General features: G+C 54.0%; 8 protein-coding genes across 8 annotated transcripts; 4 read left to right on the top strand and 4 right to left on the bottom strand.

Moving 5' to 3' along the window:
* Positions 1-873: 873 nt before the first annotated feature.
* On the bottom strand, positions 874-2574 carry N0V96_011515 (uncharacterized protein; the record flags this gene model as incomplete). The annotated part of the gene is made up of 1 exon (XM_053193535.2): positions 874-2574. One exon carries the CDS (start codon positions 2572-2574, stop codon positions 874-876), a length of 1701 nt encoding a protein of 566 aa, XP_053048853.2.
* Positions 2575-3122: 548 nt separating this feature from the next.
* On the top strand, positions 3123-4232 carry N0V96_011514 (uncharacterized protein; the record flags this gene model as incomplete). Its single annotated transcript, XM_065759296.1, has 4 exons — positions 3123-3194; positions 3264-3320; positions 3379-3472; positions 3532-4232. 4 exons carry the CDS (start codon positions 3123-3125, stop codon positions 4230-4232), a joined length of 924 nt encoding a protein of 307 aa, XP_065612018.1.
* Positions 4233-4578: 346 nt separating this feature from the next.
* Positions 4579-5528, bottom strand: PRE9 (Proteasome subunit alpha type-3; the record flags this gene model as incomplete). Its single annotated transcript, XM_053193534.1, has 4 exons — positions 4579-4706; positions 4766-5184; positions 5242-5426; positions 5505-5528. 4 exons carry the CDS (start codon positions 5526-5528, stop codon positions 4579-4581), a joined length of 756 nt encoding a protein of 251 aa, XP_053048852.1.
* A 1134-nt stretch (positions 5529-6662) lies between these two features.
* On the top strand, positions 6663-9214 carry BYE1 (Transcription factor bye1; the record flags this gene model as incomplete). Its single annotated transcript, XM_053193533.2, has 2 exons — positions 6663-7271; positions 7331-9214. 2 exons carry the CDS (start codon positions 6663-6665, stop codon positions 9212-9214), a joined length of 2493 nt encoding a protein of 830 aa, XP_053048851.2.
* Positions 9215-11216: 2002 nt separating this feature from the next.
* On the bottom strand, positions 11217-12089 carry MED7 (Mediator of RNA polymerase II transcription subunit 7; the record flags this gene model as incomplete). The annotated part of the gene is made up of 3 exons (XM_053193531.1): positions 11217-11543; positions 11595-11771; positions 11832-12089. The coding sequence occupies 3 exons, from the start codon at positions 12087-12089 to the stop codon at positions 11217-11219; spliced, it is 762 nt and encodes a 253-aa protein (XP_053048849.1).
* Positions 12090-12659: 570 nt separating this feature from the next.
* Positions 12660-13706, top strand: N0V96_011510 (uncharacterized protein; the record flags this gene model as incomplete). The annotated part of the gene is made up of 1 exon (XM_053193530.2): positions 12660-13706. The coding sequence occupies one exon, from the start codon at positions 12660-12662 to the stop codon at positions 13704-13706; it is 1047 nt and encodes a 348-aa protein (XP_053048848.2).
* Positions 13707-14042: 336 nt separating this feature from the next.
* Positions 14043-14936, bottom strand: N0V96_011509 (uncharacterized protein; the record flags this gene model as incomplete). Its single annotated transcript, XM_053193529.2, has 1 exon — positions 14043-14936. The coding sequence occupies one exon, from the start codon at positions 14934-14936 to the stop codon at positions 14043-14045; it is 894 nt and encodes a 297-aa protein (XP_053048847.2).
* A 1221-nt stretch (positions 14937-16157) lies between these two features.
* On the top strand, positions 16158-16785 carry N0V96_011508 (uncharacterized protein; the record flags this gene model as incomplete). The annotated part of the gene is made up of 3 exons (XM_053193528.2): positions 16158-16211; positions 16275-16420; positions 16506-16785. 3 exons carry the CDS (start codon positions 16158-16160, stop codon positions 16783-16785), a joined length of 480 nt encoding a protein of 159 aa, XP_053048846.2.
* Between the last annotated feature and the right edge of the window lie 2292 nt (positions 16786-19077).

The following is a 19077-nucleotide window of genomic DNA, read 5'->3' as shown; positions in this document are numbered from 1 at the left end:
CAGAGACTCCAAACGCCGGGTTCCGCGAAACGAACAGAGGAGTGGCTTATACTAAAAGACACGAGGCCGGGCCCTCAAATAAAAGCCCAAGGACGGCTGTCATTCAAGACACTAATTGACATGGCAGTATGCTCCATCGCCTGGTACTTCGTCTGACAACGGAGTGCGCTTGGGGATGTGCGAGCACGGTCAGCCTGCTGTGACCGAGATGACCGACGTGGCCGACGAGCCAATGGGCGGGCCGCCGATTTTCAGTCGATCCAGCGCACGAACGCACCAGATGGTGTCATTAGTGCGGTGGCAGGAACAGCGAGCGGTATCAATCCGAACTGATTCCCCACGCGTATCAAAGTATGTTTCTACTCACGGTACAAAGGGATGGCAGAGCAGGGAATGACGCTGAAGTGTGGCTGGGTGAACAAGCAACTAGATCATGGTGTTTCGACCGCAGACCGCAGGCAGCACGTTCCTAAGCAGGCTGCGCTGACTGTATTGTGAAGCATCAGGATCAGGAAGGAGTAAAGAGTTTCAACTCAACCCATGGATGATGGTTCCGTCCAAGATTGTTCGTATGCATCCGTTGGGAGGTCTGCATGACGCGTCTACGAGGCTCGAGTCAAGTTGGATGTGACGAGAGCCTTTGATGGTGAGAAAGACATCATTGTGGTCGTGCATGAAACCCGGTTCCTGCAGCAGTCGGCGGAGCGAAACATCAACGGGCTGACTGCGTTGTTAGTGCCAAGACCGGACTATTGCGGGACGACCCTATCACAGGAGACACGAGAGATTGACGTTGACTTTGAAAAGCACGCCGTCTGGTTTGCTGGAATTCCTCAAGTCTGTCTATTATCAGTCAACCCAGCCACGTTGGTTTTATGCATCAGGCTGATCGTTCTTCTGGGCACTGGCCAGCTGGCTTTGTAAACCTCGCTTGCCAACCTGCATTGCTCGTTCGATTTCGCGCTCTTCCTCTCGAAGTCGGGCCTTGCCCATTTCGAGGCTCCGCTGTTGTCTCCTCTTCTGCTCTGCAACCTTCTCTTCGTGCTCCTGCAGTGCTTTTTCTCTCCGATCTCTTGCTTCCCGAGCCTTGCGCGTCGCTTCATCCTCTTGCTCGGTTGCACCACCCTCCGGAGGTGGTCCCAGAGTCTGTATGTAGGCCTCGATCATGGGATCCCGCACTTGTGGCTGCAGAGAGATGTATCTGATGTCGACGAGCAGCTGCGGTGGTAGGTGCGACATGTTCGTCTTGTTGTTCAGTGCAGAAAGTGGCAGTGACTTCAGAAGCGTGGCGAGATCTGCCTTGAGTGTGGCTTGGGGCATCTTGAGACGGTTGATGTGCTCGCGATACCACTTCTCACGGTCCTTGTCTTTGACGTAGGGGTCTGTCATGGACGGTTCTTTCCGATGTTTCCTTTTGAACTCTTGCCAGAAGAGCTTGGGCGACGCTTTCTCCTGCAGTAGCGTCATGTACGGTATCCGCGGATCCTTCTTCTCTTCTTTGGCCCGACGTTCCTTGATTTCCTTGATCTTGTCCTTGGTCCACTCCGACCAAGTCTCCTTGCGTGCCTTCATCGTATTGAGAATTGTATATCTCGGATCCTCAATAATATGCCCATCCTCAATCAGCTTCTCCCACGTGCTGTAGGGACTGATGTTGAAGTCTTCTAGTAGATCTCGGAACAGCGCGGCGGCGTCTTCTTGTGAGAAGTCGACCCCCTCTGCGCCTTCAGGCCACTCGTCCATATTGCCGTCGTCATATTCTCCGGGGTCTAGTCCGTAGGCATCGCCCATTGCTTGCAGTTGGAATGCGATATCCGCTTCGCTGAATTCTACAGGCGCATCATCGGCTGGGTCTTCTGTGCGCTGGCGCTTGGAAGCAGGTATGTCCTCCCCATCTTGGTTCTCGCCTTCCTCATCCGTAACCTCGACCTCCTCGTACTCTGAGCTGTCGTCGTTACCGTCGTAGATCGTGGGTTCCGTAGCATCTAATGTTGGCCTGGCTTGAGCTGTCGGTGGTCCCTCTGTGACTGTCTCTGTGGCACTCCTAATGCCAGCTTTCTCGCGAATTCTGGCCTTGTCCACCTCCAAGATACCAGCCGCAAGCTTCTCCGGAATGCGCCAGTAGCTAGCATTTTTCTCGGGATTGTAGACAAAGCGGCGCCCATATTTTGTGTCGACTAGAATCCAGGGCTCGCATCCGGGGATCGCGAATTTAGATTTCGGTTTGTCCACCGGCTCGGGACGCGGGCGTGCGTCCCTACCTCCCCTGCCTCCGTGGCCGAAACCTCCTCGCTGTGGCGGAGGCTGATTTTGCGCATTGTATTGTGCCAGATATGCGTTTGCGACATTGGGATCGGAGAGTTGAGGAACGGTCTGATATTGAAAAAAGCTCGTCGAAGCCGTTGAAGGTGCAGCAATAGCGTCCGGGGCACTGGGTCTTGTGTATGTGGATTCTTGTGTTTGGCTGTTGTGGTAGTACTTATGTCCACTCGGCGCAGTGTGCTCTGTCCATCCGGGAAGCAGAGGAGGAGGCGCCGCAGCATTTGCGGTCGGCTTGTACGTCGACTTGAGCATACTGAGCAAGGTGAAAATGGTGCGCTCGCAGTGTCGGTGATGCTAACCGTCAGATGGCACATACGATAGAGTTGTTGATTTTCGAAGGTCTAGATGCGAAGAACGGGTTAGAGCGGAGAATCTTCGGGCTTACGATAAGATAAGACAGCTTCTAGAGGTTCGTACACTTGCAGCCACCTACCATAAGGTAGCTCGTGGAAGCGTCACAGCTCACGAGCTCGATTCCCCCAATTAAAACGCCACATACACCGGAACATACCCCCCCTACCTGTGCCCCTTCCAGCTCATTCAAGGCGGAAGGCTCGCCCTAGGGAGAATTGGCCGGAGGATCTGCATATCGATCAAGTGACTGATGCTAGTCGTTGGCGCTTGTTCAACTTTCATTGTCTGCCGTCGCTCCTTTTGTTCTTGTAGACTCGGCTCACGTTGGGTGTTTGAGCTCTCTCATCTTCACTGCAGCGCTCTCGAACAACACCCGTTGCCACAGCAAGCAGTTGTCGATGTTCCAAGCAGCCTTTCGTGCAACTCGACGACGGTGACTGCTCAAGATGGCACCAGGCCGTCGGGATGGTACTTCAAGCGGAAATGCTGTCGCATCCGCATTCTCCAGGTTTTGGAAGGTAGCGTACTCGCTCGTGTTCTTCTTCATACAGGCAAGGCTGCGAGATCGTCTGACAAAGTACCTATAGAGAACTCATGCGCCAGACTACCTCGGATTTGCGATTCTCCTTACTGGTTGGATCGTGGTAGGTTCTTCACGATACATGTCCATGTGATAGCTCCAAGTGCTGATGAATTCTTCAGATGCTGTTGTTTATTGAGCCGTTCCACCGCATGTTCTTTATCAATGATCTGCATATCTCATACCCTCATGCTGAGGTTGAGCGCGTACCTGTTTGTCAGTGCACAGATGGGACCCTGAAATTTACTTGAGAACATGACTGATGCCCTCCTTAGACATGAACTTCGTGTACGCCCTCTTTATACCGCTGGGCGTGTTGGCCGCGTATAATGTTGTCACAAAAGCATCGCCTCATAAGCACGAGGTTACCTACCTGTCCTTTGCCATCGCCATCATCATGGGCTCCTTTCTCACGGACCTCGTCAAGAATACAGTCGGTCGGCCGCGTCCCGATTTATTGGCCAGATGTAAGCCGGCGGCTGGCACGAAACCTGACGTACTTGTTACCATCGATGTTTGCACCGAGACTGCACACCATCTCCTCCATGATGGTTGGCGGTCCTTCCCATCGGGCCATTCGTCTTTCTCTTTCTCTGGACTTGGCTTCTTGAGCTTGTTCTTGGCTGGCCAGCTGCACATTTTCCGACACAACAGTGGAGGCCGAGACCTTAGCCGCGCCCTCATTTGCCTTCTGCCGCTGCTGGGGGCTGCACTCATCGCCATCAGCCGGTGTGAGGACTACAGACACGACGTGTATGATGTTTCCGTGGGCTCTCTACTTGGTTATGTGGTTGCGTACTGGAGTTATCGACGGCACTGGCCGAAGTTGACCGCCAAGGAATGCCATGAACCCCATCCCTACCCTGGATCAGACCCCAAGACTGGGTGGAACCGCCTGCGAGACGAGGAGGAAGCTGGGGACTCGCGACCCGACGTAGGCTATGAGATGACCCAGCTAAATAGCCAGAGACACTAATCACTGTCAGTAGGGTCCTTCATAGAGTGCGAATGCAACACCCCAGCCATCGGCATAGCCATCTACACACGTAAGACTAATCACTGCATTGTTTCTCGTCTTTGCTGCATTCTTGCCTTGCTTTCTTGTGCTTCATCTTTAGCCTGGCCTGTCACCTCTGCAATACAAGCCATTTTACAGTCCACCCTGGGATACCGCATCATCACACTTGCATCTTGGCAGCAATCTATTAGGGGGTCGAGGGGGTTCTGGGGTTCCGGAAACTTGGGGGCATCAATTCTATTGGTACATCAGGGTAAAGGGCAATCATCACGCCCCATCTATGTTTTTGAATTCATCCATGCCATTATTTGTCCTCCGTGGACTCGTCCTTTGCCAGATCATGCTCCTTCAGCAGTTCCTTGATCTCCTCTGCAGTCCAGAGTCTGTGGTAGATCTTACCGTCGCTCGTCTGGCCAACTGTGGCGAACTCGACTGTTTATATCCGTTAGTATCAATTCGCAGATTTATGAGTGGCCGTGGTCATGACGTACGCTTCTCCGCGCTCAGCTTCGTTGAGTCCATGGTCTTGCTTAGAACCTTGACCGCCATGCCGCAAGCCTCCTTGAGAGTGCAATCTTCCTTGTAATCCTGCTTCAACAAGCTCTCTGCGCTAGCTCTGTTGGCACCGACAGCCGTCGCCTTCCATCCGCCGTAGTTGCCTGAAGGGTTGCTCTGGTACAGCTGGAACTGTCTGCGAGGGTCCCATCCGGCGTAGATGAAGGAGACACCAAACGGTCTCAGACCACCGTGTTGTGTGTATCCTTGCTTCAGATCGCATAGTCTTCGGACGAGCTGCTCGCATGGGATGTCTTCGTTGTAGGTGAGGAGGTATCTTTGGGCGGCCTGACGGGCGTAGTTGATGAGGATGTTGGCGTCGGCCGTCATACCTGCAACGGCGGCGAGCATGTTGCTAGAAGGCAAGAGCGTTAGAGTCTAGTAATATCATGCTGAGCACCCAAGTACGTACTCGTTGACGATGTACAGCTTCTCCGCTGAAGTGTCTTGCTCCAACAGCTTCGAAGTCACCTTGCGCTCGGCGGCCAAGACGATACCATCTTTGGCGAGAATGCCAATGGCAGTTCCGGCGTGAGAGATAGCTTCAAGAGCATATTCAACCTGGTAGAGACGGCCCTCGGGGGAGAAGATTGTTGTCTAACACAAGGTGTGAGCTTGTTGCCCTACGAGGATGGAGGGGACGTAGAGCAAGGGAAGAGCGGGGATGGGCCTTACGCGGGAATCGTATCTGCGAGACATGATGGGCGAGCAATCGAGTTGCACTTAGCTGGGACTCAGGGTTCGATTGCGGTACTGATCTTGTTCGTGAAGCCGACGATCGGATTTGTGTGAAGTTGTTGCGGCACGATGGTTTGTTGGTCGTCTGCAGGGAAGGCTACGACTTTGGGTGCAGCTCGATGAAGCTCCAGGCAATCGACGCACGCGTTAGCTCCTTGCGCTGCTGGCCAGCCTGGGGGAGCAACCGGGGGAGGGCTGAGCCGCTGAGGTAAGGATGGTCCGAGCTTCTCCCGGGAGGCTCTTACCTCATCGTCTTGCTTTCCCAAGTCAAGTCAGACGAAGGGGCCAGAGGTTCTCTCACCTTCCTCACCGAAGATAACCAGGCATCAAGGCCACAACAATGCATCCCCCGCCTCCCCGGCATCCGTGCACTTCTCACCGAGCAATGGGCCCAAGATCGTGGTTAACGACGATTACATAATGACAGATGTGGAGGCGGTTCGGCATTTTCCCTCCAACCTCGCGCCGTTTTATCGCAGCGCACCGCACCGCAACCCACTCACATCACCTCCACCTTTGCGCAAGCTCCCTTCTGCTTCTCTCCCACACAACCCAAAAAGCGGCACGCGAACACCGCTCCCCCCACGGTCGACCTTGATTTCGTTGTCGCAAACTGTGTCGCGCGATCGTATATTCATTATCTGTGCTGGAAGTCACTCGTGAGGGACAATTGGAAGGGTTCCCGCGCGGTCTGCGCTCTTCGCATCGAGCCTGTTGTGTCGCGCGCGTACCTATCTTGGATGGGTCACATATCATAGTCTTTTTTTTTCTTCCTGCTCTGCCATAAAATCCAATGCATGCCTGAGAGACACAGAGGACACCGGACCTTCCTGAATCGACAACTGGAGTAGAGCCCATACCTTCCTCTAAAGGTGCACCCTCGCGCTCCTTTCCAACCAAGGGAGACGTTTCAACGCTTCCACCTCTCTTTCCTGCCACCGCTGGCAACAAAGCTATTATGTCTGGTAAGTGTCGCAACCACCTTCACGCTGCCCCGCAGCCAGCCACCGCTCGTCTTTCCCCCAAAAACATACACACAAGCACAAGCACGCACATATACACTACATCATTCTTTACCCGCAAGATCTAACCAGCATGGTTCGTAAAGGAGAACCGGAACCTCGCCGCTCTGTGCGCGCAACCAAAGGCCAGCATACCAAGGCCTTCGACGACCAACCTATCGAGCCGCCCAAGAAACGAGGAAGGAAGAAGAAGCAAGAGGAGGAACCAGAAGAAGAGATCATCCGCTGCGTCTGCGGCTCAACGGAGCAGGATGGCGACTCAGAGGAGCCTTGGATCGCTTGCGACAAATGCACAGCGTGGCAGCACAACGTTTGCATGGGTATGAGTGTCTTTACGGAAGATCTCCCTAAAAACTACTACTGCGAGCAATGTGCTCCTCAGGACCACAAGGAACTACTAGCTCTCATGGAGCAAGGCGAGCGCCCGTGGGAGTCTCGTCGAAAGGCCTACGAGGACGAACAGAACGAGAAGAAAAAGAAAAAGAAGAAGGGCGGCAGAGCCGGAAAGCGAGCCAGCGACCCCAAAGAGGAGTTGTCTCAAGACACAAGGAGTAACAAAGCTGAGGATTCACCCGCTCCCTCAGAACCCGCCAAGGAGAAGAAGGACAAGAAGGACGCCGCATCCAAGGCCGCCACTGGCAAGCGCAAGACGCGGGAGGAGACTGGTGAAAAGGAAGCAAAGGTAAGCCTCCCCTCTTTGCAAAGACTCGTGCAGAGCATTGCTAACTCTACCCTTTCCAGACGCCTGCGCCAAAGCAACGCAAAGTCTCGGAGCCAGAGGCATCCCCTGCCGTCAACTACACCGTACCAGCCGACCTAGATACAAAGGTCAGCGACCTCCCCGAGGATCGCAAGGGACCCGCCCAACTCTTGCAAAAGGCTGTCGTAGTCGGTCTCAATGCCGGTGTCAAGGACAAGACCATCAATCTCCCAAAAGATACCACTATTGCGGCTAAAGCGGAGCGCATGGCACTCGAGATTGAACGCGCGGTTCACGATGCACACCCGGATCGGAGCCAGTACGCAATGCAGGCGCGAATCCTATATGCGAATATGAAGCTGAACGGCGACTTAACCAAACGCTTGTTGAAGCGCACTCTGTCGCCAACTATGCTAGCCACAATGTCCGCCGACGAGCTGGCTACCAAGGAAAGGCAGGAGGCCAACGCTCAGCTAAAGGCCATCTCTGAGAAGCAGTCGATTCTCATTACCGAAGATGGCCCTCGTATGAGGAGAACGCACAAGGGTGAAGAGATTGTCGAGAACGAGTCTTTCCATCAAAATGACGAAGGCAGGTCTTTCATAAGACGACCAAGTGGCCGAGAGGGACAGGCCGGCATCAAGTCGGATGGGGAATCGCACTTCGAGAACTCAGTGGAGCTTCCTGCCCATGCTGGTCTACACATCGATACCCGTGGAGCCCGACACTCCCCCAAGCATCCCGACTTCGACATCAACAAGGTTTACGCAACCGTCAAATCTCCCACGGGCACACACAACCGCCGGCCGTCGGCGCCAAACCATGGCCCTGGTGTTGACGCAGACGTGGATAGACTTCTGCAGGAAGAGACGGAATCTCCACCCTATTCGCCAACCGATGAGACAGATCCTGATGTCATTTGGCGTGGTCACTTGGTAATGAGCTCGATTGCCGACTTCCCGGCCGCGGCCAGGTTTGTCGGTGGCGCCAACCTCTTCACCACCATTGCATTGCCCTGGACCAGCCTCATCCCAAAGAAACTCACGGTTGCCGGACGCATAGACGAACAGAAGGCGATAGAGTATCTCTGCGGCTTGCGCTACGCTGATCAGACCGACATCGTTGTTGTGGCAATAACGCCGTCGTCCGAGGTTTATAGACGGGAGTTCCAGGCCCTCATTGACTACTTCGTCTCCAAAAAGCGGTATGCTGTTGTCGGCGACAAGGGCGTGGGCAATGTGAGGGACACTTACTTGGTTCCCGTTCTTCCTGGAGACAGCAACATGCCAGAGTTCATGCTCAACTTTTCGGATAACCTTGTGCCTCAGAAGAGGACGGAGCCTATGCTGTTGGCTGTCTTCGTATACCGCAATACCCCCAGACAACCTCAGTTGGTCGGCACCGCATCTCAGTCACCCGTCACCAATGCGCCAACTCCTACACAAAGCGGCTTTCCTCCACGACACCCTTCGATATCTGGCCCGGCATTCTCGCCAACGGTTGCCCAGGGCCCCTTCCAACAGCCGAGCCATCCTGTTGGCAACACTGCCCACGCTCTACAGGAGCACCCAGCACATGGGGCACGTCAGGCTGTCCCGCCGAACCAGCCTCCCACGGGCTATACGGCCGCTCGCGGCGCTGAACTCGAGAACCAACAACGTCAACAACAAGGCCAGGCATTGGCACAAGAGGTTCTGGGTCCTTTAATTAACAGTCCTACGATGAAGTTCCTGCTGCCCCAGGCCTACCAGATGTCGCGGACAGAATGGGAGGTCGTTCGGGGTATCTTGGAGAGAGACCTGCGGGCGCGAGATGACCTGACCTATCTGAGCCAACTCTTGGAGAAACAACCGCCAGCTGCTAAGGGCAGCGACGTTGCCCCTCCGGCTCCGCAAGGCGCACAGGGGGTTACGCCGTCGGCGTGATCTTGGGATGTTATTGGAAGGGCAAACCAGAGAAGTTTGCTTGCAAAAGCGTATATCCTCTCATTCGCGGTACATAGGTAGCTGTTTATTGGGTTTCACGCGAGGTCTTGGGACTGAGAGACGGAGATACCGCTCCCTCGTGGGGGGGCATTTGGGCCTTTGCTAAATAGGGATTTGCTACGGAGTTCATTGTCTAGCTGTATTGAAATGGGGGCAATCAAAGTTGTTCCTTGACGTCTCGTGTGTGGCTGTACTGTGATTTGTTTCAATAGCTCTTGTCGGTAATAAACCCTACGTCTAAAGTCGACTTTGGTTCTCAAGGGCTGTTAGAAGAAGGACATTGAATCTGGCCGACTATACTCCCTATCAGTCGTGAAGATAGATGCCACTCTGGAGTAAGGTAAGGTAGGGTTCTGTGCGAATAGGCTTCTACCAGCCTCATCCTCATATCTTCCGGGAAACGGCAAATCATTGATTCTTGGCCTCGTGGTGGGATTCGGCCAACGCGATGCCACCAACAAGACCCAACTGAACTCGCCAAGATCTCTCAACTCGGTCATTTCCAGCGCTGGGTCCGTCGCGAGTCAACAGCCCGGGCTGTCATCCTCTACGACCCATTAAAGTGCTGTAACGGCTGTCAACGGGCAGTAAGACAGTATTAAGTCAAAGACAGCACTTTGCTTTTCCGACAGGAATCAACCTAACCCACCCCCCACCTCCCGTCCGGTGTACCTAAGGTATCTTCCACCGTCGGGTGCACTCAATGAACAACGAACAGTGAGACGGGCAAACACTCACAGGGAGCAGAGCATCGGGAGCACACCCCGGCCCCGGGAGCCGGTTCGCACTGCCACTGGTTGGCTGAGCAGGCCGACGAATCGAAGACGGTTCAGCCACAGCATTTTGCCGGGTTTATGCTTTGCCCCCACACCACGCCATGACGACAACCTTGCTGGATTTAGAAACACGGGACCTTGGAGATTCAAGCATTGCATTGGGTTAGGGGGGCACGGGGTGGGTGGCATTTTATTTAAGGCTGGCTGAGACTGGGTCTGGACTGCCTTTTCCCTTTGTGAGAGCACCTACCTTAGACTTCCATCGTTCAATCTTAGGTTACTTGAAACGTTTCAACTTTCTTTCAATATCTTCCAATCTCAACTTCTTATCCATCCAACGCTTGCTTCAATTGCCAGTCGTCTGTAGGTGAGAAAGCTCCAGCCGTGACGTCACATACGCATCTACCTTAGCAAAAAGTCAAGATCCACAGCAACTAACAACATCATAGATTCCCATCTACTCAACTCTTCCAACACCAACCACATTCACAATGGCTTGCGGCTCAGCTTCCTCTGGTCTCGTCAACCGCAACGGCCCTGGCAGCGCCGCCACCTCCATCATCGACAGCATCGTCAAGCCCGCCGAGGCCACGGGCGGCAAGACCAAATGCATTGAGTGCGACGGATACGAGTGCTGCTGTATCCCCATCCCCTGCACCGTCATGTAAGGGGATTTCCCTGCGACAGGACGCAATCACAAATTCGTTTGGTTTTGGGGGGGGGGTTTTCTAAAGGCGCAATGTAGCGACGCTGTGGAGGATTGATACCGTTTTGCTACTTTTGATATCTTTGACACTGCAGTCGAGCATGAATTCATGATTCGCCCTTGTGGCCATTCTATCATCGACGTCGTTGACTCCAAAACTGTTTTCCCCTTTGCAGACCCGTGCAGAGCACACCCGTTGTCATCGATCCAATATCACGTTGCGGGAACATCTTCTTTTTTGCATTGCCTTGTCGCTCGATGCCCGTTTCTCATGGTTCATCCCTAGTCGGGTATGAAATTGGGTATCAATACTTGCCAAAAACACCACGAAACATTTCTTCATCATCGTCACCGCCCTGCCGACCAATCCGTTTATTCAGACCCTAGATTGCTCAAAGACCCATGGAAAGAGGGTTTTGAAGCTGTCTTCCCATGTACCAGCTGACATCCCGTTCCCTTGCTAGAGGAACAAGGCATCCGCCTCTCCCCATACTTCTTGTTCTCTTACCCTGGCGAAAGTCTCCGCTTCTTTACTGGTCAGCTCGCCATCAACGACTGAGCTGACAATCTCCGGTGCTTTGGGTGTATCAAGGCTTCCCAAGCCCTCGAGAACTCGCTTAGCCTTGTCAACTTGTGCTCGAATCGCAGCTGTTTCCGCCCTTGTACGATCGAGGTTGGATTGCATTAGCGCAATGGCCGATTCGCGTGCTTGATGGGGTCGGTATTCGTTCAGGACGTGGTGGAAGTTGATGAAGAGAGTGCGCAAGTCTTCGATTTTCGCAGCAGCCTGGAACTGGTCAGCTTGAGGGGTGTTGGGGAGAGATGACTATTGACTTACGTCGTCTGGCACGGTAGCCATGACGGCAACGAGCTCGAGAAAGTTAAGCAAAAGAGACTTGGCCATTTTCTTGAGTTCGAATGCTCGATCAAGATGCTTTCCGTCCTTTTCCTCTGAATGCGCCGGCACTAATCGCTTGATCTCACCTTCCTCGAGAGAAGGAAGCTTGTCGTCGAGCTACGTGGAGTATTAGCGACTCCGTTACCAATTCAATTGCCACTAGTTGACAAAACATACCGTATAGTTTCCGCCCAAGACTTTCCATGTTCCCGCTGGCGGCTCAGCCGGAGGTTGGAGATTCATGAGGCTTTCAGGAACATCCGGTATGCGAGCTGGCAAGTCCTTGACAGCAATGCCATCCTTCTCTGCCTGCGCTTTCCGGAGCTCTTCTATCCTGGCTACGTTTTCCGAGGTAAAGTCTCTCCAGAACGGCGGCGGGTTGGGGAATGTCGAGGCCAGCGCATTTTGCGACGGCTCTTCTGGGTTGTCGGCCATGTTTATGACAAGCGTATCGTCGTTGAGAGGCGCTGGATAATCTCAGGTCGGTTAATGGTCGTGATCATTCCCTAGTTATTCGTGTGTTGAAATTCCTGAAGTGTTTTTGTCTCGGTAGCGTCGAAATGGTGGAATGTGGGCGAGAGTTTAATGCGACTGCGAATCGCGCGACGGGACCTTGAAGGCACGGACAGCTGAAGATCGGCTGTCGAGGCAGGAGTCAGGCCCGTCAGCACCGATTGGGAAAGCTATGGGCACCCGGGGTAGCGTCGGCAGGCCTTTCGTGCTCTACCAACCCCGCTGTGCTTGAATCAGACTGGCGCCAATTTTGCCCACCTGGCACCTGCACCGTGTCACCTCCACTTCCCAGGCCAGAGCAAAGGTACAGACGGCTTCGCTACCACGCTACGTCGTTTGCGTCGCTTCCATTCAAATCTTAGCCCGAATACAAGTTCGCCTGGCAATTCGATCTTCAACACCTACGAGCCATTGAGCATAATCCTCGCCAGATCCGAGTCTGCGGAGCATCTGCGCACGTTTAGGTGTCGTGAAGACGCGTTCATACCCACCATGGCCGACGTACGATCCCTCCTCCGTCAGCAACGTGCTGCCAGACGAATCGAGCACCCTCACGCCGCCTACTCTGATGCGGGCAAGCTCCTATGCACCCTTTGCCACGAGGCGATCAAGGCCGAGTCTCTATGGGACAGCCATATCCGTGGATCCGGACATACGGCCAAGGTCAAAGTGCTGCAACAAGCATCCACGAGCGCGAGCGGATCAGCGGCCGCAGACGGAGCGTCCTCGAACAAGCGGAAACACGACTCGGACGAGGATATGGAAGATGACGACGCAGCCGATGCAGTGCGGAAGAAGCGAAGCAAGGGGAATATGAGCACTCCTGCTCGTCTGTCTGCTGGCGAGTCAGACCTCGATCGCAAGGACGTAACACTCACACCACCTTCGCTGAACCGCCGGACGTCCACCACACCAGTTCAGGGGGTTGAGATTCAGATTCCGTCGCGCCCGCATACTCCTGCGCATCGAGATGCGACTTCTTCAAATTCGACCCCCGTTGTGCAGCCCGTTGGTCCCTCGCCATTGATCCCACAAGAGGAGTTGCCGACGAAACCGGTTCCTGCTGGCCCAGCAACACAGCAGAATGGCACAGCTGCGAAATCTGTTGAAGGGACTGTTGACGAGGACGAGTGGGCAGCATTTGAGGCGGATATTGCTGCGACAACAGCGCCGTATTCGGAGGATGCTGTCATTGCTGCACCAGCCATGACGGCCGAGGAGACTACGGCAGCAGCGAAGACAGAAGAGGAGGAACAAGAAAAACGACGTCTGCTTGCGGAGAAAGACCTACTTGATGAGAAGGAGGAGGCTACTCGGGCACTGGAAACGGAATTCGAGGATATGGAGGAGCTCGAGGCTCGGGTTCGGAGGTTAAAGGAAAAGCGGGAGGCTTTGAGGAAGCAGAGCTTCACAGGCACCACTGCGCCTGTCGAAAAGCCGACTGAAGCCAGTGGCAAAGAGAACGTGGAAGTAAATGGCGACGAGGAAGACGACGACGACGACGACGACGATTTCATGGGCTTCCGATACCGCTCATGACAATCGATTGCCTTGTCCAGTCGGGTGTCTTTTTTTGTCTTTGATCCACGCACCCGATCATTTTTTTGATAGGAAGCCAAGACGTTTTATGTGTTGTATAAATACTGTAACTTACACTTTCACTTCTGGTTAGTAAATTCAACGTCCCAGGCAATCCATTCCAGTCACTTTGTGCATCATGAAACTTGACATAAACACCTTGATATTATTGGACCCCTTCCTAACTACAGTAGACATTACTTTTTCGCCATTACCGTCCTTACTAAAGGGATAATTATGTCGTCCCCAAATACTTCCAACGATATATCACAACCAGAAACCATGCACGCGATCGAACTACCAAGCAGCCAATGCTGTCGGCGCACGGGGCTTGTGTACAGGCGCTGTACCGGTCTGGTAGACGGTCGCTGTAACCGTGTTGTAGACGGTAACGAGAGCCACCGAAACGGAGCAGACCGAGTAGGTTGGCAAAGCGTTGCCGGTTGTCGTGCCCGTCGCCGTTGCGGTCGCCGTGGCTGTGGCCGTGAGAGTGATGGCAGAGTCGCTAGGAACATCGGTCGGCTTGACGCACTTGGTGCCGTTCCAGTGGTTGCAGTGGTGGGTCGAGGTCGGGTTGGTGCCATTGCCATTGTCGTCGTCACCGCCATCGTCACCGCCATCGCCACCGTCACCACCATGGGGAGGCTTGTCAGTCGGCTTGCCGCCGTTTGAGCCGGTATGCGTTGCCGTTGCAGAGGCGGAAGCGGAGTCTGTCAGAGTGGCTTGCTCGTCGTCACCATGGCCCGGCGCTGTCGTCTCTGAGCCGCCATGGCCGGTGCGCGTCTTCGTCTCGGTGTGTTCGTGGCCTCCGGGGGGCTTGGTCTTGGTAGTTGCTGAGCCATCGGGACCTTCGCTGATGACTTCGGTGCAGGTGACAGTGATTTGTTCCTGCTCCTCAGCGGTCTTGGTCTTGGTGACGTGGACGGTACGGGTCTCGGTCTGGGTGACTGGCTGGCGTGTAACTGTGAGTGTAGCCGTGACGGTCTCCTGTACAAAAGAAGCGGATGCGGTCTGGTAGACTGTGGAATGGGCGGTCTCGGTCTTGGTGATGACGCTCGGCGTGCCCTCTGGCAGACAGGGACAGGTGTTGGGGTTTGGAGGTGTTCGTCCTCTCAGGTTATCGGGGCGGGCAGCCGCAATTGAGGCCAAGGAGAGGACTGACAGAGTCAGGAAGCTACGTTGGTGAACCATGGTGACAATGGTTCGCGAGTACTTGGACAGATGAAATCGAGAATATATGAAGTAGAGAAGCTCGGAAGGCGATTTCTATTGCTGGCGGGAGCGGGAAGCTGGGTAATGCGAGTATGTTAGTTGAAGCTGATGATCAAGAGAAGTAGCATCTTGTCTGGAAAGTTGATCGAGTTATATGCTCGTCGTCGATACTGCGCGACGATGTATTAGACAGTCTGCTAAAAGGCTTCTGGGAAACTTCACATTGCGCTGCTGCCGAAGGAATGTCGTTTCCCTGTATTGCAACCTATTGCCCCACGAAGAACAATAGAGCTGGCCGAGGGTACAGAAAACCGGAGACAAGTGCCTCTGCAAATCTTTGGAGGGGGTTCCATATTGTAGAGCATTTTCCATGGACATGAAGCCGTCTTCCGCTTGGATGGTCTTCAACCGAAAATGGACTGCGATCAGGCCGTATTTGGCGATGAAGGGGGTTTCCCAAGTCAATAGTCTGCTGCTGAGCCCGTTTTCAGGGACCAGGGAGATGTGAGGAGGGAAAGAAGTGACACAGCGCTCAATATTGACGTCTGTGTCCCCAAGGGAGAGCTCTCAGCTTCAACCCCTTCCGCTGATAAGATAATCCGTCAAGCGTATGCCTTGCGCGAGTCGGAAACTCAAAGCCAATGGGTGCCATGCATCATGAGGTGGATACGCCGCAAAGATGTCGAGCAGGACGCATCGCAACTGCGACGACAAGACTTGCCCCCATTGGTGTTCGGCGATTGCTCGTGGAATTTTAAGTGAGGAAGCCGCCAGGTCGGGTCGGTGCAAGGTCCAGGTTTCGAACACACTGCCGGGTCCTCCAGCATTTTTTTTCGTCCCAAAACACCAGAAAACCGCTGCGTGGAGCTCGGGCCTGGCCGTCCCGTCCCGCTGTGGAGAAATAGGGCGGAGGCGGTGATATTCCGATTCCGACGTTCGACCGCCTGCCGAAATTAGAACGTCATTCCATCGTCGCAATCTTGCGATTTCTGCCAGCAGCATCATAATCCAAACATGCGCCATCAACCAGTCCCTCACGCCATCCCCTTGCCGAACACTGCTTGGTAGCAAAGCTCCGTCCACTCTTTTATGCCGTTTTATTTCTGAGATTCACCGCCTTCGACCGACACGGGCCCCAAGATCTGCCGAGTACAGCGCATCGCACGACCAGGGACCGACCCGCCGATTTTTCGATTCGCGATGGGCATTTGTGCGTCATGCCTCGGGCGGGGAAACAAGGACGTCTATGACGAGGTGGGTGACGTTGTGGGCTGGCGCACTTGCAGCGTAGCATGCAGCGGCTGACGGGCTTTCCAGGACGAAGAATCGCGACTCCTTTACGACGATCCAAACAATGTGCACTACGGCAGTTTCGGAGAGCAGAGCGTTAACGGACAGGAGGACCCGATGGAGGTGCAGCGAGAGACTGAGGCTCTGCAGCGAGTCGTAGCGAAAACATCCGAGTACGTACTGACTCTCGACCCAAGCTCCGGGACGGCGGGCTTGCTCTCATGTCAGAACCGGGAGGGCTAACATCGGTCTTCCTAGCAATATGGTCGACATCTTCGAGATTGCCCCGCAGGATCACGCACATCGCCCTGCGCCGACTACATTTGCGTATGCAGGGCAAGAAGCCCGCATCGTGCGGTACCAGCACCTCCTTTCAAAGCTGGCGTCCAAGGACGACGCCCCAACCGGTGTTCAAGTGGACTGGCTTCCCCAGGAAGATGACACGATCGAAATGCGACACGGCGTACCAGCAGTCAAGACTGAGTTGGACAAGCCCCTTGTCGGTACATTCGCCGATGCAGCAGCGGCAATGGCTTGAAACTCTCGGTCATGAATCATTCTCCTGGTGTCTGCCCACCCGAGCTCACGGGCAGGGCGGCTAAGCTATGCTCCTAATTCTTGCGCTGCCTTTCTATCATAGATTTGTATTGGTCGACGCATGGTCAGGGTCCCGTCGGATTACGGCAACATGGGACGGAATGGCATGGAGTGACGACATCTTTTTCTCTTTTCCCTCGATACCCCTCCAAACACAGTATGCAGACACACGCTTCCCAAAATTCCGCCCACACAAAATCAGAGAAAGCACAATCACACACCCCAAGAAGCATCCACATTCACTCACATATCGCATTTTCTGTTTGTTTGTTTTTCTCCCCCTTCTTCCATTTTCTATGTCAGAACCCTGTACTTGGTTCGAAGCCCTTGTATAAAACGTCTGGGCAACAACGAGGTTATGAGAAAGGTGGACACGATGGGCCCCAAAGACCACGAATTAATCAATGAAAAATTCCCTCCATCCCACTTTGGAGCCCCCCTGGTTCGTACCATGGCGGGCCAATGATTGTGTCTCGAATATTCTTCAGCGGCAGGCCTTGGATTGCCTAGCCCATTGAGAGATGGCCACGTGCACCTCCGGCTGATGTTTACCTTTTCTAGTGTGGACCCTTTGGCAAGGAATGTTGCATCCTAGTCCGGGCCATGTCTGGAAGCGACACCTCTAGCTTGGATTTCGGCCGACCTTTCGGGGCGGACGAGCACCATCAACTCTGCACAGGAGGGAAGCATTTAGAGGCTCATATTAAGACTCTGATGCCCGCCATTCAGGGTTGTGCGGGAGTCTGTGCGGTTCCCGTGGCTCATTGGCGGAGACAAGTCCAAGAAATGGTACCTTGGAAGTGAAGTGGGATGGACGGCATGAGTAGGGGTGGTGTGCTGCGGCCAGATGGGGCGGCCTCCCAGTCCCATCTCATGAAGCCCGACACAACCCACCATCCTTCTCGTCCCTCTTCTGTACCCAGTCTCTCCTACGCTAAGCCCTCCTTTCTGTTCCTCCCGCTCCTCCCTCCACTTTGGGCTCAAGTCAGATGACAGGTACGCTTGTCAGTGTGCTGTGCTAACAGGGACTCGGAGAGGAGGGGCGCCCACGGGAGTCTTTGAGGGGGCTCATCCAAAGCCGCGGGGTCTCGCCTCACTTGCTTGACGGCGACACGTGAGAACGAATGACGTGCCTTGGGGAACATAAACTTTACAAGCTCGCCATAGAAACACGAAATGCCAAAATGAGCAGTAGCGAAGAGGGCCTGTCTGTTTGCAGGAGGGCCGCTATCCGTCGTACCTGTGCTGTACCTAGACCAGATCGACGCAATGCCGCCTGCTGTCCCTTCGCCGTCAACCATCGCGTGCCACTCTCATTCGCCGGCAGAGTCCGCTTTCTGCAACTTACTTACCTGATAAGCACGCCAAAAACCTGCTGGATGGGCAACCGTGCAGGAAGAAAAAAAAGTGGGAGAGCTTTTCTTCATCAATCCCTCCTCACTTGTGTGTGCCCTGAGAAAGGAAGTATGACTGCCACGCTTTGCTTTGCCATCATTCGGTTTCCAAAATTCCAATAGTCTCTGGGTCCGAATTGTTCGGGCTCAGCTTGCAAAAAATGGGTATCTATATGGCCAAGGCCTTCTAGGCAGGGGACAGAAGAGTCAATTCGAAATGACGGAAGGGACTCCGAGGGCAACTTGAGATGAGCATACAAATTAAGCAAGGTGCTGCTGAGGGGCCCGTCATTCAAGTCCCTGTCGCCGTCTAAGCGGCGGACCGGGTTCGCGACGAAGCATCCTACACGAAGCGGTCTCTTGCGGGCACCAGACGCACACAACACTTTGACTGCCAACGAGGGCTAAAATTAACTACGTCGAGATGCTCTCCTGGCTAAGAAATAAGACTGTACAGGATTCTGTAGCCTCCAATAATTCCGTCTTTGGGAAATTTAAACCTCCGCCCGCCCAACCTGAGCAAAAGGGAGCATGAATAAAGTAAAGAAGAGGAAGAAGAAGAAAAAAGAGATCAAAAAAATGATGCAGAATCAGCGAATGAACGGCCGTTACGTGGTTCAACTTGGAAATTCCCCCCAAAGCCAGGGTTCAACAGGAAATCTCTCCAGTCCCGCAGTGTGTCAAAGACTTGCTTGTCCCTTTTCCCTCAATCTTTCTTCGTCAATCGATTTTCCGCACCATTGTTTCCGCGCGCTTTCCATTCCGTTTCGTCATATCGTCGTCCCCCTCTAGATGCGAGGGAGGTTCGAGAACCACTGATAGTAGAAGCCAAGTCAGCT

This window comes from Colletotrichum fioriniae, assembly GCF_027942845.1.
Source record: "Colletotrichum fioriniae strain IMI 355084 chromosome Unknown scaffold_18, whole genome shotgun sequence".
NCBI lineage: Eukaryota > Fungi > Ascomycota > Sordariomycetes > Glomerellales > Glomerellaceae > Colletotrichum > Colletotrichum fioriniae.
This window is presented reverse-complemented; position numbering and strand designations above follow the sequence as displayed.